At 44.2% G+C, this 16538-nt stretch overlaps 1 protein-coding gene across 1 annotated transcript in view; it reads right to left on the reverse strand.

Annotated features, from left to right (window-relative positions):
• Positions 1 to 585: 585 nt before the first annotated feature.
• Positions 586 to 16538, reverse strand: part of LOC113033786 (zinc finger SWIM domain-containing protein 6) — a 45828-nt gene continuing 29875 nt past the window's right edge. Inside the window, exons 5-14 of the mRNA XM_026187888.1 lie at positions 15451 to 15630; positions 13616 to 13786; positions 13315 to 13461; positions 12567 to 12713; positions 11620 to 11880; positions 10305 to 10440; positions 3180 to 3337; positions 2863 to 3026; positions 1839 to 1920; positions 586 to 1726 (exon numbers count right to left, since the gene is read on the reverse strand). Coding sequence (XP_026043673.1) covers positions 861 to 1726; positions 1839 to 1920; positions 2863 to 3026; positions 3180 to 3337; positions 10305 to 10440; positions 11620 to 11880; positions 12567 to 12713; positions 13315 to 13461; positions 13616 to 13786; positions 15451 to 15630 — 2312 coding nt within the window. The 3' untranslated portion in view covers positions 586 to 860. The remainder of the gene's footprint in view (positions 1727 to 1838; positions 1921 to 2862; positions 3027 to 3179; positions 3338 to 10304; positions 10441 to 11619; positions 11881 to 12566; positions 12714 to 13314; positions 13462 to 13615; positions 13787 to 15450; positions 15631 to 16538) is intronic.

Here is a 16538-nt window from a genome sequence, read left to right on the forward strand (position 1 = left end):
CTGAGAGCATTGTTGTGTATAATGAAACTAATGCCTGGAACCCAGAGAAAACTAATGGCTGCTCCAGTGCTGCTGCTTCTGCTGCTACTGCTGCTGTGTCTGGAGAAAATGCTGATGGCAGCTTTTCTTTCAGTGCTAACCCAAGCTGTGCCGAGCCGAGCTAAGCTGTGCAGTGCTGGCCAGCGCCCGCCGGTGAGGGCGTGGACAGAGGGAGGTGCTCTGTGTGTTTTGAGTGTGTTTTTTTTAAAGCCTTAGTTTCTCTTTGAGGATACCAAGTTTTCTTTTTTTTTTGTTGTGTTTTTTTCCTCTTTTTTTTTCTTTTTTAACATGAGCGCCATTGTAGAAGGGCTTCAGCCACTTGACAACATGTAACTCAATATACACTGAAACGGGAGGGGGGGGGGGGGGGGGGGAGAGATGCTTTAAATCATTAGAGGAACGGAAAGGAACGTAAAGAAAAAAAAAGCCGTTTCGCTTTCGTTTTCGTCTCGCACACATGTAGAGAAATACACACAACATTCACAATGTGACAAATTTCCTCTCTTCTGAAAAATAAAAACACTTCTGTACACATAGTAGTAATAATATTATTATTAATAATAATAATAGTAATAATGTTTATGACAATAACAACAGCAAGAACAATAATACCGCGTGTGGCTCTGTTGATTTTTTTGTCATCTTTTCCTTTCTCTTTTTTGCTTCATTCTACAAGTCGCATCCCTCTTTTTTTACTTGTCTATTTTTAATCAGTCCAAAAAGAAGTTCAAAAGGCAGACTCAAGTTAATAGAAAAGTACTAGAGTGGGAGGAGGGCGGGGAGGGGCGGGCTTTTTCACCACCTCCCCTTCGGCCTCGCCCTCAGCCGAACCTCTCCCTCACTAGCATCATTAGTTTCTTTTTGCCCTTGTAGATCTGTTTCAGGTTGTCTATGAATTGGGTGAACTGAATGTGTCCGTCGTGAGCCATCATGAAAGTCTCCCGGGCCTTCCCCAGGAACTCGATGAACTCGCTATAGTGGCGCGGGCTGATGTGCGTGAGCCGTGAGTGTGTGGTGTTGATGTAGGCCCCAATGGTTGCGTCCAGCAGCTGCCTGAGCGGCGCTTTGTCCAGCGACATCAGCTTCCCAGAATTCCTGCGGCTGTGCAGCGCCGACACCATGCCCGGCGTGGTCAGCGTGCACCGCCGCAAAATGTCAGACAGCACAGTGGCGCACTTGACGCTCTTGACCACCAGGGGGATTACGGCCGCTAGCTCGTTCTTCCCCAGTGAGTGGCTGAGCGCGCAGGCCCACAGCACATCGTTGATGGCCGGGTGCGTGTCCTGGTTGTAACTGAGGTTCAGGTGGGCCATCGCTAACGTCGCCAGCTTGTACGCTCTCATTGGATACCCACGGTGTTCCATGTAGCGCGCAATAGTGAACAGCTGCGTGTAGCTCATTCCTGTCGCCGCCGCGTCCAGTACAATCTGGTAGGCTGTCTCAAAGGCAATGTGGTCCTTTTCGCAGAGCGTGAGAGCGGAGAGGGCGCAGTTCTGGGGGTCCTTCATGGCACACTGTAGGGCGAGGGTGCGAGCAGATGAAGCCAGGTTCTCCTGCTGGTGGCAGTCCAGGTGCAGGCGGACGATAGTGCTGTTGGACATGACAGTGGTGGCCACAATACTGGTGGCTTCCGTGGGGGTGAAGAGGGTGAACCAGCTCTGCATGATGCTATCCAGTGCGTACACACCTGGGGCACACATCGAGGCATGAATAGATGTGAAGAGAGATATAGAGCAGAAGCTAATAATAATCCTTAAAACAGCTGAAAAACACCAATTTAAGCGGAGAGCGTGGCTTACCAACTTCAGTGGCACATGTGACTAACCAGCGAACCATCTCTCTCCTCCTCCAGTTTAATGTGGACAGAGTTATTCTCATCACCTGAGGAAGGTGAAAAATGATGGAGCAGGAGGGAATGAAAGGTGAGTTACTGATCAGACATGTAAAGCATTAAAATGCACAGGGAAGATGAGCTATATCTACCATTACCGCTGAAGAGTATTATAAATATTCCTGTAACCAGTTCAACTGTAACTTCAACGACGCACTAGAACTGTGGCGGAAAAGACTGTGGTACATTTTGCAACAGCCTTGGGGGGAAAGGCCCACAGGAAAACCATCAAAGTGAATACCTTTACAAATATATAATCCAAGGTAAATCTATAAATAATTTATTAAAGTCTGCAAAGGCGAATAAGGTGAAAAAACATAATGAACAATATTGTGACATTTACCAAGCATCACCTCTCAAAAGCTCATTCTCCTCCCTGAGGTGCACAAAATAAAGGCCCCTTAGAAAATAGCATTGCAGTGCTGTTCCATCTAGAATTAAATATTCAGGAAACCAAAGGATCCACAGATACAGATCTGTTACAATATCTTTTCTGATTCCTCTACACTCGTCATATAATGGAGCTATTTTACAGGATTAAGAGCACCCTATAGTGTAAATGCCGTTTCCAGGTAATCTTCTTGTATTCCAAGACAATAATGTCAAATTCTGTTTCATGAACATCAGGGTAAAATCCTTTTACTGACCCAAGATAACTAAACCCTTGTGATGTACAGGGTTAATGTCATCCTCCAGAGCTACAAGCTTTTCTTGTAAGAAAATGATCCAATATATCTCTACTCAAAGATACAAGTGAACAGCGGCTTGGTATAAGTAGAATATTACCTTCACATACACATGTGGATGTATTATTAGGCTTTTTTTTTTTTTAAACAAAGGTGTGCCATGGAAATTTACAACCTGACTTCCACTAAAAGGTGAAAATAAATTCACAGAAGTACACTTAAAAAAAAAAAAAAAAAAAAGCATACCTGCAGTCCTAACTCCAGAGAGACTTTGAGAAGTGTTATATCAGGCAGGCTGTCCATGAGCGTGGCAATCTTAAACGCGTCCTGCGCCAGTTTGAAGATGTGAGACGAGGAGTGAATGTTTTTCTGGATGGACTCCAGGACCGTCTCCAGCCTGCGACTGTCGCCTGTGGTACAAACACAGAAATAGTTTATAATTGCACAGAAATTACTGCTACCCCTACCTGTATACATGCAAACGCATGTGTTGTGTTACTAATAGTACGTCAACATTAGGAAAGTTAATGGCGGGATCTGTAATTGTGCAAATATCTGTGCACCTTTGGCAGCAGTGAGCATGGTAGAGGCCAGCTCACACTGCTGGGACTCTATGTGGCTCAGGGTGAACCAGCGCGGGTAGCGGTTGGGCACTACGGACACGATGTGGTGAGGTCGCGACAGGTCACCGGATGATGCCGTCGACTCCAACACCGGCAACCTGACGGAGAAACAGACCCACAGCACAATTATTAAAGATATTCTGTGGAGAATTATGTACTTCAATTAAATACATAAATATTAAGTAGAGTCTTGAGCCACCCCTTATTTCTTTATAGTTTGCTTTCAAGAAGCCAGACTTTTCTAAAGTGGTCTTGAGCAATATTTCTCCAGGTCTCCAAGTTTTTCTTTGGACACTGGCTGCTTTTTCACTCAGATTTAGTCCATCCTTATGCCTGAATATATTTAGAGGAAACTAAGCAAAGAGCAGTATTTTTGTAGCAACAAAATAATTTGCAAAAAAAAAGTGTCAAAGGAGTACAGTATGCCTTTAAAAATGATGAGGAAAGTGGAGAACAATGGAAGAAGCAGTAGATGAACACTATCATCACTGACACGAGACCCAGAGGTGGGTTTTGGGCAGTCACCCAGTCAAGAAGCAAGTCTTAAGGAAAGGAAACAGGGAGAAGAAGTGGAAGAAGAAGTGGACTGAAAAATCAGTGGCAACAGGTTTTATAGAGCGATGAGTTTCAAATCATTAATGGTATATATGGAGGACAACAGTGTCTACAGCCATCCGTAAAACATGTACGAGGCTCTGTCATGATTTGGGGCTGCATTTCAGCCAGTGGTGCTGGGGATCTTATCAAAAATGGTGAAATTATGAACATAGAAAAGTACCATCAGGTTTTAATCCTCCATGCAATACCATCTGGAAAGCCTGTAACTGACAACAGCTTTACTTTTCAGCATGACGATGATCCCAAACACGCTGCCAATGCAATAACAGCATGCATGGAATGAAAAACAAACAATGGGAAACTATCAGTCATGGACTGACCTCCCCAGAGCCCGGACCTTTACTGAAACAGTGTAGGATCATCTTGACAGAAAACGGACCAAAAGACAGCCAACATCCAAAGAGGAGCTTGGAATGTCTTTCAAGAAGTCTGGAGAACTAAGTGTATTTCAGTTAATTAAGAATATTAAACTCAAAAACACTAAATTAAAGAACTACAAGAGTGAAGAGAAATTAGACAACAAAGGTCCGTGAATCATCATCAATGAAACCCCTTTTTTCCTCCATGCTGTAACAAGCAAACAGAATACTGTACTGAGAGAAAAAAAAGGGCTTCATTATGAATGCCTGAAAGTCACTTCAAAATCAAAATGACTTCAGTCGACACAGGGGGATTACAGTTAGCCTCTCCCAGCAATTTACTTTCAACCTAGTATTTAATCACCTAGAAACCATGGTATAATTAGTATTTTCTTCACTCTAATTGGTCATAATGAAGTCAGAGCCGTGCAACACCTGCTAGTGGATGGAGGAGCTTCACTAGTTTCTGTCTCTCATTATAATAATACTGACAGGGCCAAGTCTTCACAAGAGCCACGAGCACAACACAGTTACCACTGTGGCCGGCTCATCTCCTATTCTGCTTCACTTCTCTTCCCTCCCACCTCAGTTTCAAAGGTCTTCTTTCCTTCAGAAGACAGCGCAACCTGGCCTTCTCTCAGCCAATCACAAAGCTAATTGAGTCCATGGGGAAATTAAGGAATTCACCTTCTAGCCCCGTAAGGCTGGACACACATCAAACAAATACCAACACACATCAATGAAAAAACCCAGAGCATACACACGCACGCGCGCACACACAAGATCAGATACACACACACACACACACACACACACCTGCCCTTTTGAAAACACATCAAAGCAGCCCAGTAAAAGCAATGTAATGCTAAATGCCAGTTTCAATTTCAGAGCAAGGTGCATGTGATACCGCTGCCACCCGAGTAAAGGCATGTACAAAAACAGCCTCGTCTTCGCTCCGTTTCGCCCAAGAGGGCACCGGCGGAGCTCGTTTCTCAGAGACAGAAGGTGTCAAAAACCCAGTTGAGATGCACGCAAGTGTGAACGCTGACACTTGGTGCAAAATGGAGATGTTTGGAAGCCCTAGCAACAGCCGGATTCATTCCACACAAAGCTTAAGAGCTGCTAAAAGCTTTTGCCACACTGGGACCTTCTGGAAGATTCCTGGGGTGCAGCAAAGCAAAGCAAAAAAAAAAAAAATGCCTTGGATAAAGATGGAGGCCTCATCAACATTCCTGCTTTTGTTTGGTGTTCACCAGAGAGCCGAGTACTTGCATCGGATGGGTGCTTAAGGACCTGGATTTGCTGAAGAATACCTCAATGTAGGAGAGGTAAATGAACCCTCATGAACTTCTCCAAAGTATTCAATCCAACCACAAGTACAGTTTAATCCCAGCCAGCTAATATAATTAGTGCAAAATGCTGCACATCTAAATCCAACACCAATTTACTGTGTGCTTACAGTATAATAAAAAACTGTAACAAACGGTTCTTTACAGGTTTGCCATGGTTTGAAGTAATTGCGTATAAATATATTATCTAAAAAGAAACAGAGTGATCGGTAAGAGGCAATCAATTCCTGTGAGGGTCAGTGAGAAGGGTTTGTCGCTCTGGTGTCAAATGTCTCCTGCGGCACTGTAGCACGCTGTCACATCTGAAAGGGGCAGAAATATGCAATACAGTCAACGTGGAGGCAGCTGGCAACAGATTACAGAAGAGGAGCCTGTGACGAGGCAGTGATGGGTAAACCAGCGTTTAGGGTCACACATTCACGTGCCCATGTAAGAAGAATGAAATGCGTAACGCTTTGCAGAAAAGCTGCAAGGATACAATGATAAAAAGCAGTGCGTGCAGGTTTTACCTAAATCCTGAGGCCCTTTGGGTTTCTGGTCTGCATCACCATGACTACTGACCTCTTTACCTCTTTCTCTGTTCCCCCTTTGACTGTAAACACCCTTCACTTCCAGAATTTATCAAGCGCACATCTATCAGCTAAGTGACACATCCGGTGGAAGACCATACACAAACTCCTGTGGGATAAAACCTGCAGAACACCTGGCAGCAGGGATGAAGTCATACATGAACGAGATGAGCAGATATTTTAGCCGTCAGGAGCCTAGGATGCTAAAAACGACATTTGCTTTGAGTGATGCTTTTTGAGGAACATGTTCTACATTAAAGTCATCACTGTCGCAGTCACATGAAAATCTGTGTTTAAAATATCATTCTCGAGAGGTTTGTTTATTTCCGTGCACTTGGATTTTCTGCAACTCACAGATGAGCATGTTTCTTTATATTGTTCAATAAATTTCATACAATACAATAAACACATGTGCATGAGCAAAGTGATTGCAAATACACTGCCTGTACGTGAGTGAGAGTTTGTGTAGTGGTGATTCTTTATAGCTTTGTGTGGACAGACAGTAAACTATTATATGCAGAGGTAGAAGGCAACAAGGGACAGACTTAAAGATTTCACTGACTGATAGTAAAATTGTATTGTATAAAACATTATATTTCAAAGGGAAATCAACCCATTACATTACTAGTATTTCTTTTGGCAGTGTGGTTTACGTCTATTTCTTTCACTGGGACCAGCACGATAGTATTGCGCTGTTTACATGTCCCACATCAATGATTCCCAGCATCTTAATCTGAAAGTCATGTAAAAAAAAAAAAAAGAGAGACTAGATAGGGGTTTTACTATGCAGACTAAAGAAAAAAGCCACCAAAGCATTGGGTAAGGCACATTAGCTGTTAACAGTAGATCTCAATGTCACACGACATCAGCTGATACGCTTCTGTGTGTCCTACTGAAACATCTAGAGGTAGGCGGATCTAACCAAATATCCATAGGCACATTTACATTCCAGGTCACAGTCATGATCAGTGCTTTATAGGTTTAAAGTATCGGTAATAGTATCGGTAATACTGGCCATGTATTCACTTGTTATCAGCTCTATACCAAAATTTGCATTATCACACAGCGCTAACAGAATCTCATATAGGGTATACAATTTAAACTGCTCTAACGTTCTGTCAACTGTTGCTCATGCAAGCCGCTTTGCAGCCCGCCTTGATCCCAGCTCGTCCTTATCATGCCACGTCTGACGATGTCATATCACCAATGCCTGCTGTGTTGTGCACCACAGGTCTTTCTCCTTCCCCCCCGTCTGGAAATAATAATCGTCTTTGGAATAAAGTGGTCCCGACTGAAATGATGGCTGCTACCTGTGTGCACTGGTGATGTATCAGTCTCATCTTATCCTCAGACGGCAATCGTGATATAGAGTACTTTATATTCAAAGATTATGGATTATGCAGAGGATCAAAGGTTGTGGATTACAGCGAAGATCCAGAGTCATTAGCATTGGAAGGCTCATATCTCATATGGAAATCACATATGATAACAGGCGACTGGGATTTGTTTCTTTGGCTTCCAAAAGAGTTGAGATAAGCACCGTCTCTGGAGAGGCAGTGAGCTTCTTCTTCTCTTTCTTCTTCCTCTTCTTCCTCTGTGGCTGCAGTCAAATTCTGGGCAGCCCCTGAACTAGTAGGCAGCTTCTCTGTTTTTGTGTTGGCCGCTAACGTCGAGCCATTGCACGGCATATGCTGCTCTTACACACTTTAATTAACCTCATCCAAGACACATAAACTCCCAGGCACTTTAAAATACTCTCATGGATATGCATGCACACATGGAGGCAGTCTGACTTCCTCTCATTTGCAAAAAAGCCGTTTTAAGAGCAACTGTGACAGAGGAGAAAAATCGAGAATGCAAGTAGAAAGAAAAAAAGTGTGTGAGAGAGAGTGTGTGTGTACAAGAGAGCGAGAGAGAGAGAGCTAGACTTTCTTTCTCTCTCCTTGTATCAATGATAGTGTTATAATAGGTCCATTAAAATAGCCCTGGTTACTTTACCTCCTCCTCTATATTTAACTGTCCACCGTCCCGTGGGAGCGGGAAGGTATATGCTATCACATTACACTACGCTACATTACACACATTCATTATGTGCTGAGTAGACACCCCTGGCTCCCAGGAGCACCCATAAGTGGCCGTATTATTCTAAATCGACGCATTCACGCCAAAGGAGTGAGGATGGAGGAGCGGAGGAGAAGGAAACAAAAAAAAAAAAAAAAAAAAAAGGTGACGGGAAGTAGCAAGGGAGGGAAGGGAGTGGCTGACTCAGGGAAAACAGGCTTGGGTTTAGAGGGAATGGAAGGGACACACCAGCTGGATTTGCAACCTTGAAACCACACTGAGAAATCCAAACCATCTCGTTTTGGTTTTGTAAGTGTGTTATTTACATCCTGACGCCTCTAAATGGTTAACTGTAGAAAGGTGCAAGGGATGCGCTTCTTGTCTTTTAGTTCTCCGTTTGGCCAACTGTGACACATCACGAGAACCCGAAAAAGTTAAAAAGAAGAACAAGAATCGCTTCATTTTTAGTCGTTCACAAATCATTTGCTAGTTTTACAGTGATGGACTTCGCAAGGCTTAGGTTTGTCGAAACATAACAAACATCTTCCTCCTCTGTGTCCTCTCCCCGTTGGCTCGGCATATGCATGTGTTTGTGTGTGCGCGTGTGTGTGCATAAGTGTGTGCGTGTGTGAATCCTCCTCATTACAGCCACACTAATTATACTCTCATTAATGTAATTAATATTCACTGATCCAGCTCCCACTAGTCACAACATCAAAACACAGCAGCGCAGACTGATTAACGTACATACACATGTCCACATTGTCCACAGATGAATACACACAGGAGCTTAATATAGAGAGATCACACGGACAACGCACAGGCCAGCAAACAGCGTGGAATTCCCTTCAAAACACAGACGCACACTGAGCTGCAGACATTACAAGCTTTAAAGCTTGAAGATAAGCTTGCACAAATAGGAGGGATCTTAAACTTGAGGAGATTTTTTTTTCTCAAATCGCTTCAATCCTCACTCAGATTTTAAGCGAGGGTGACTAGGTCGTCTATGAATCAGAAGGTTGGTGAATCGCTGGCTCATGCAGTTTGCATCGTCATATCCTCGGGGAGGTTAGTGAACACCAAATCGCACGTTACAGCTTCAGACTGACGGACCAACAACAGCACAAATAAGAGTATCCCACAGAGCAGTTACGCCACATATTTTTGACACTGCCCCCATCTGACAACAGATGCTCTCTGCAGGTAGACGGGCAGCCAACGCCAATGCACTACCACAGCTGAACCGTAATTTCCCCACCAGTGTGTGTGATCGTCAGACAGTGCTTAGAATAGAGCGCTGTATGGGTGTGTGTGTGAATGGATAAGAGTGGCTTGTAGTAAAAAGTGCTTTGAGTCCGCAGAGTAGAAAAGTGTTACATGAGCATCAGTCCATTTTACCATTTATAAGCCGCACGTAAATATTTTATGGTTATACAGGATGCGAGGATACATCATATAGTGGGTTGGGGCGTGCATACCAATATTCAGCTGTTCACATATTAGTGTGCTGCACAGGTAAGCTCATTTGTTTTTCAGAAATCTGTAAAACACACTCAGGATCATCACTGAGTGGTAACTTAAAACTTTGTGGCCATGGATGCTAACATGGATGCTACTGCTTCACGATCACCAGTTTTTCTCTCCCACAACAGCTCCTATTAGAGCGTGGGGCACTGCTCCATCTCTGATTGTTTTACTCATTACTTCATAGGAAATCTCCAAAGCTCAAAAAAGTTTTATTTGAGAGTCCAAACAGGGCCTCTCTACATCTAGAGCCTTCTCCTCAATAGTCACCTTAACTACACCTGTAAAGTTTCATAGCTGTCCCTTGCATGTTTATGACACCATCATGTTGACAAAACCCATCCACAGACAGACATATAAACACCTGCCAAGCTTTGGTAATAGTTAAAGAAGGTGCCCAGGATCACATTCTGCCATGATGACATGGCACAGACGGAGACACACACACACACACACATGCACGCACACACGCAGACGCACAAAGTGAAAACAAAGCGAGACCTGCTGTCACAGCTGGTAAAAATCTGATTTACAAGGTTTTGACATGATTACGGAAACAAGCCCACACAAACACAGGAGACCTACCGCATGGCTCTCAGTGCAATTTTGTACGCCAGTTCAGCGTCGTGAGGTAGGAGAGAGGTGAAGAGATAGCGGGCGAAGGTGTGCATGGGGACACTTTCTCTGTGGACGATCTCTCCGAGGCCAGAGTACGGACCAGCTGTGACAAAAAGCACAAGAAAACAATATAAACACACCGAGAAAAGTGGGTCCTTTTTAGCTATGGAACACACAGGAGGAAGAAGTGTGTCCTCAAGTTATTATATTTTATAATATATACCATACAATTAACACATTCTGGTATTGCTGCACATTAAGTCATTATTTTCCTGTTGCACACTGACGAGTGATTTATCTGGTCTGTCCCTCGTAGCCAGGAAGCAGTGAAGCCACGCGGCATTAAAACAAACTTTGACGTCAAAAACCATATGGCCGTGTGTGCAGCCTTGGCCTCACACTTTTCCTTCCCTCCCCCTCTTCCTGTGCTTCCCCCCTCATCTCTGGTGGGTTATTTTAAACCCCAACAGGCTTCTAAGCCACAGACCACATCACACAGTGGCGCGGCTGCAGTCTCCAGGGACCCACAGAGGCCTCGGAGCCCGGTGCTCTATTAGTAACGGAGCCAGAGGTGGGTGGTCGCGCCAGGGATGAGGCAGGGTTGGGGTTTGGGTGGGGATTGGAGTAGAGTTTGACTGGGCTGGGCCCTCAGGGATGAGCCACCACCGCACCCCTCCTCCTCCTCCTCTTCCTCCTTCTCGTTTTCCCATAACCAAACCCCATTCTGCTCTAGCTCCACTCCTGTGAATGTACACACTGGTGTGCGTGCACGCATATATGTGTGCTGACACAATACCCCTGGTGTTACTGTGTAAAGAGCTCATTTTGGTCTGGCCCAGGGCAGCTCAGCCTCTATTTGCACCACAAAATGAAAGGATAATAAATAGCGAGACAGAGTCAAAAGTGTTTTTCCTGTTTTAGCAGGAATGTGTAGGCTCTTGGTGTGTGGGAGGTAGAGGAAGAACAGGGAGGAGGTGTGCCTATATATAGATAGATTTAAATATATAGATATTATATATAGAGAGAAAGAGAGCTATAGGGAAATATGGTGAAAAAAAGTAAATTGTAAACAGGTTACACTTATGAAAAGAGCTTTAGACTTTATCTCTCATTCACCCATACAGCATGCTGGAGTTCAGTGCTGCCTCAGCACACTTTATCATGTGGACAGGAGGAGCACACACCCACTTGACCACGTTGGGAGCAACCATTTAAATGTAAATTTAAAAAAACCAAACCAAAACAAAAGTATAGTTGGAATATATTCTGTTATCTCTCTTACCCTCCAGCAAGAAGACGGCCTGTTTACGGAAGATTTTGACCAGGGAGTCGTCCAGTTCCACTTCCTGCAGCTTGGCCAAGAGCTGCTCTTCATTGCGACACACCTTTTCTTGAGCATACAGCCCATCGGGCATCACCCGCTGCTGGCCTAGGCCGATCAGAGCGGTCTCCACGGCCAGCGCCACGTACGATTCGCCGTCCCCCAGCAATCGTTGCACGGGCATCCGCTGGAGGTCCGCTCGGCTTACAACGCTGGAGCAATCTATGAAGAGGGAAAAGGAGAAGACAAAGAGGCAGATGAGAAGAAATGAGTCAGCATAAACTGGCTGGGAACGTTTGTGTAATTCTCTGAGGCGCTGAACAATAGAGGAGTCCGTCTCCTGTGAAAAACACACTGTGTTCGTCACACAGTGCAGGTCTTAATCCAGTGACCACCCAAAATAAAGATCGACCCCTTAGGAGCATTCCTCTGTTCGCTGCTCTTCCTCAGAGGAGTGGGCTATTTCTGTAAGCAGGAGACGCACCGAGGGACGGAGCAATCGCAGAGAGTAGGCGAGGAGAATTTGAAAAACATGGTGAAGAATAAGACAAAGAGAGTGAAGGTGAAGCTACACTTAAACTATGCTTTGTATAGACTAAAAATTACTCCACTATAATCGATGAGATAGAAATATACATGGAGAGTATAAATTTCCTATCTCATGTTAAAAATCAGTCCTATAGAATTAGAACAAACATCTGTGCTAAATTACACAAAAACATCTGTATTTTCATGACTTGTTTGTGTGTAGTAGCTGATTTTTCCATGTAGATACATAAAGACAGACACATGAATCACTTTGTAAAAGGGTGTGGGATGAATAAAGAATACGATAAAGTCGCATTTTGATGTGTGTGGGGGTTTTTTTGTAGCTATTTAAGAGGCCAGTTTCCATAAACCAGCAGTACCTGAGAGGTCTAAGCAGGTGTTAGAGCCCTCCTCGCCCACTCGTCCTGACTCTGTTAGGGTGCTGAACAGGGTGCCAATGGGATCCAGGGGATGCCCCACCCAGCCCTCCATGTTGGTTATGGAAGTGTGGCCTTTATGGAGCAACTCTAGAAAAGGACAAAGCAAACGGGGACACGTCTCAGTGCAAAAACTGACAACATCTTAAAGTAATAATGCACATCATTAGCCTCTGCAAGCTGAACAGCATATTAACACATATACACACAAATAACCACTGTCTGTCCCAGCAAGACCTCATCTTAATTCTTCCACCCCTTAAAGTGAAATGCGCAAGGGTATGAAAACTAATATGCACAGAGCTGTCATCCATACCTGATTAAGAAACAGCAGCGATAGGCCCCATAAACTACCAAAAATCAATACAGACCATATCTCAGCAATGGCATGAGTATTTGTTATTTTTCAGTACCTTGCATGAAGAGCTCATCTACTCTGAAGTTTGGCAAGAGTAATTAGATGTTTAGAAGTTACACTTTACGGAGGCAAAAGGATTCACAGGAACTGAAAGCATTTCTGGCTTGTTCCTTTTTAAATTTTCCTTTGAGATTATTAGGCATTATATATGATATCACAGTGAGCTGGTGTTGTTTGTAGGTAATTAGTGAGTTTCCAAGAATGGTTTGCTGCCAAATTGGATTCTGAGAATAAAAAAATAAATAAGGCTTGAATACCGCAATTTAGTTTCACCTTTCTTGTGCCTACGAAAGTGCTCCAGTTGCCTCTGCTGTTGCCTTCGTAACGTATTGACCACGGCGATGGCCAGACGGAGGGCTTCTCTCGGGTAACCGTGGGAACGCAGGGCGTCCACCCTGGCGCAGGCTGTTGGGACATGCTCTGAGGGAAAGACAGAAGTTTTAAAACCAGCGTTTTTCTCTCACCTCCTGGACAATCTCAGTTCGGCTCACTCTGTATAAATAACTTTTCTGGCACGTGCTCACTCACACCTCCACACACACACACACACACACACACACACACACAGACTCACCGTGCCATAAGGGCCAACCACGTGAGTCGAAGAGAGAACCCTCCTGGTTGTCATGGTAACAGTAGTTGGCGTAGAGGTCACTGGCAATGATGTGCTGGAGGTGTCGGTCCTGCCAGTGCAGGTCGCAGGCCTCGATGGCCCGTGTGAACACAGTCCTGTGGGGGCGCATCTCTGAAGGAGAAGGAAAGGTGAGGTGAGAAAAAGATGGATAACAGCCAAACGCTCGATAATTTGTGGACTTCTTTTTGTCTTAAAAGACAGCCCTAGCATTTCAATAGCTTAATTTTTTGACATAAGCATAATTGCTCCGCCCCAAAAAAAACAAAAAACCATCACTCGGAAGATTGGCAGCTTGATCTGGCTTGTGTACCACAGAAAATCTGCTGTGGTGTTTTAAAGCCGGAAAGCAAACAGCAATCTAAGCGGCCTCCTCTCGACTCCAGCAGACCGGATTCACACAGCAATTATGTGGGGCAGGAAAATTATTGTGTTTTTGCAGTTGTTGGGTTAATGTATGGAATTGTACTTCTCGTTGTTGAGTTGAGATTTATCGTCGACGCGGTTTTTCTCTGTTTCTTTTGCTTTGTCCATCTTGTAAGAAAATAAAATGTGTATGAAAACAAACAGGAAAAGAAAAAAAAAAATGGAAATCTGTTGTTTCATCTCCAGCACATGCGTGGCTCTTTTAGCTTGGAATTGCTGCCTGTGTAAAATTATCTTTTAGGACAAATACTGGATAGAGACAGACTGATAAGCGAACACACACATACGCCCACCCTGTAGCCAAAGCTCCTGAGCCCTTTCACAGTGAGGCAACAATTCTTTGATTTACAATTTTTAATTCATTTTAAATAAACCGAATATGAGTCACACCAATATGAAATTGAACTTCTCTGCTGACATCATGATTTTAAAAAAAAAAAAACACTTTCTTTTTTCTTGTTCATTTTTGAATCGATCGTTAAAAGAAAGCATCTTCTTCTCCTTGTCCGAATCAGGGTCACGGAGGGGCGAGAGGCAAGGCTGTGTTCATTTTGACAGCAAACTTGAGATGATTCAGTAAAAAAAATAAAGTGTAGACTTTTGTCGTGGTTTTACCAGTGAGAGTTGCTCCACACGATTTAACAAAGCGTCTTATTTGCCTTAACATCTAATGTGGAATGTGTTCATATGCCTACTTTTCTCTTCCTTCCAAGTTTTGACATTTTGTCTTTTCATGAAAAACAGAGAACCGTTTCTCATGGACAGATCAATTGTGTGCACCTAACCTCACTGCACCACAGATCACATTCCTGCCTTTCTGAACAAATTAATTAGTTCTTATTGGATCTCGTCAATGTGTTTCAGCATATCTTCTGTCCTTGTGCTTTGATTTCTATGTAATTATTGTCTGAATTACACAAAAAATGAAGGTAATTATTGGTCAACAAAATTAATTAGCTGGCCGCCGGGCAAACATACAGAGGTAGACATCCAGTCGCACTCATATTCACACCTATGGCCAATCAGCAATCAGCAACCTAGCCCCATCCCCATGTTTCTGAACTATGGGAACAGAGAGAGGCCACATAGACACGGAGAGAACACACAAAGGTTGGACTCAAACCTTGGACCAGGTGATGTTGCTAACAGCACCACCGTGAATGGACTAAATTTATGGGAAAGAAATTTGCCAAAACAGTTCTTTGGTTGCTCGCTATTCATTCCTGCACAACAGATCTTGGAGGTGCCACAGCTGTGACGAGACTCACCTCTCACCTGCTACAACTGCCAGACACGTGTCACGACCAATAAATACGTTATTGACAGACATACAAAACCTGTCGATGTCTTACCTTGGTTGCCATGGGCGCCCTGAGGCAGTGAGTGGGTGAGGTTGGGCAGCTCGTTGCCGTGGTTACCGTCCTCCCAGGGGCAAACGTCCACACTGTTCCATCTGCGCAGCTGGCGCAGCCATGATGACTTCTGCTCCGGTTTACAGTGGGGGTTCAGTACGATGCACATCCACAGGGCACCTGGACACACACACAAACACACACTTCAGTTACCTGCCCTACTTCTCAGTTTGTAACAGTGATGTAAGCAATGAGTCATACAAAAGCCAATAAAGTGTGTCTTTTGAGATTTAAAATACCTTTAATACAGATATCATGTGAGATTGAAAGCTCGGGGCTGTTTTTACACCCTAACACTGTTTCTTGTTCTTTTAGGAGCACATTTTACGTGCTGCCGCCATCTTGCACTGGAATACAAAACTCTGTGAAAACAGAGAACTTGACTAGTCCCGAGGCAACGCTGACTGCACACACATCATTTTAGAGTAAATTGGAACAAACAGAATATGAAAAGTGGCTATGTCTCTGGGGATACAAGCACAATCGGGGATTTTACTCTCCAGACTCCAAAAGATATGTATACACTCACATTGTGTGTGTGTGTGTGTGTGTGTGTGTGTGTGTGTGTGTGTGTGTGTGTGTGTGTATGAGAGAGAGAGAGAGAGAGACTGTGTGTGACTGTATTCTACAGATGCATATGTGTGCAGACAGAGTTTGGGAGGAAGGACGAAGGCAAGGACATAGACAGAATAAGAAGGGAGAAGAAAACACGGCGGAGAACAGAGAGAAAGTGTAAAAAGGAGGGGGTGAGGGGAGAAAATGAAATGGGGGCGCGGATGATGTGGACGAGAAGACACGGGTGAGGACAAGTGAATGAGGCAAGGCTTTGTGTCTGGAGGAGAGGAGTAGCTGCAACTCAAAGAGGAGCAAGACAAAAGAGGGAGCGAGGGGGAGAGAGAGCGAGAGAGAGAGAGGGAAAAAGAGAGCGGCGCCAAGAGGCAGCATTTACCACACATCAGGGGGAGTGATAAGGACTTGGGAAGAAGGTTTTGAAGTGTGGACTTCAAAGAGACCGTGCACACACACAC

Source organism: Astatotilapia calliptera, chromosome 12 (genome assembly GCF_900246225.1).
Source record: "Astatotilapia calliptera chromosome 12, fAstCal1.2, whole genome shotgun sequence".
Classification (NCBI taxonomy): Eukaryota; Metazoa; Chordata; class Actinopteri; order Cichliformes; family Cichlidae; genus Astatotilapia; species Astatotilapia calliptera.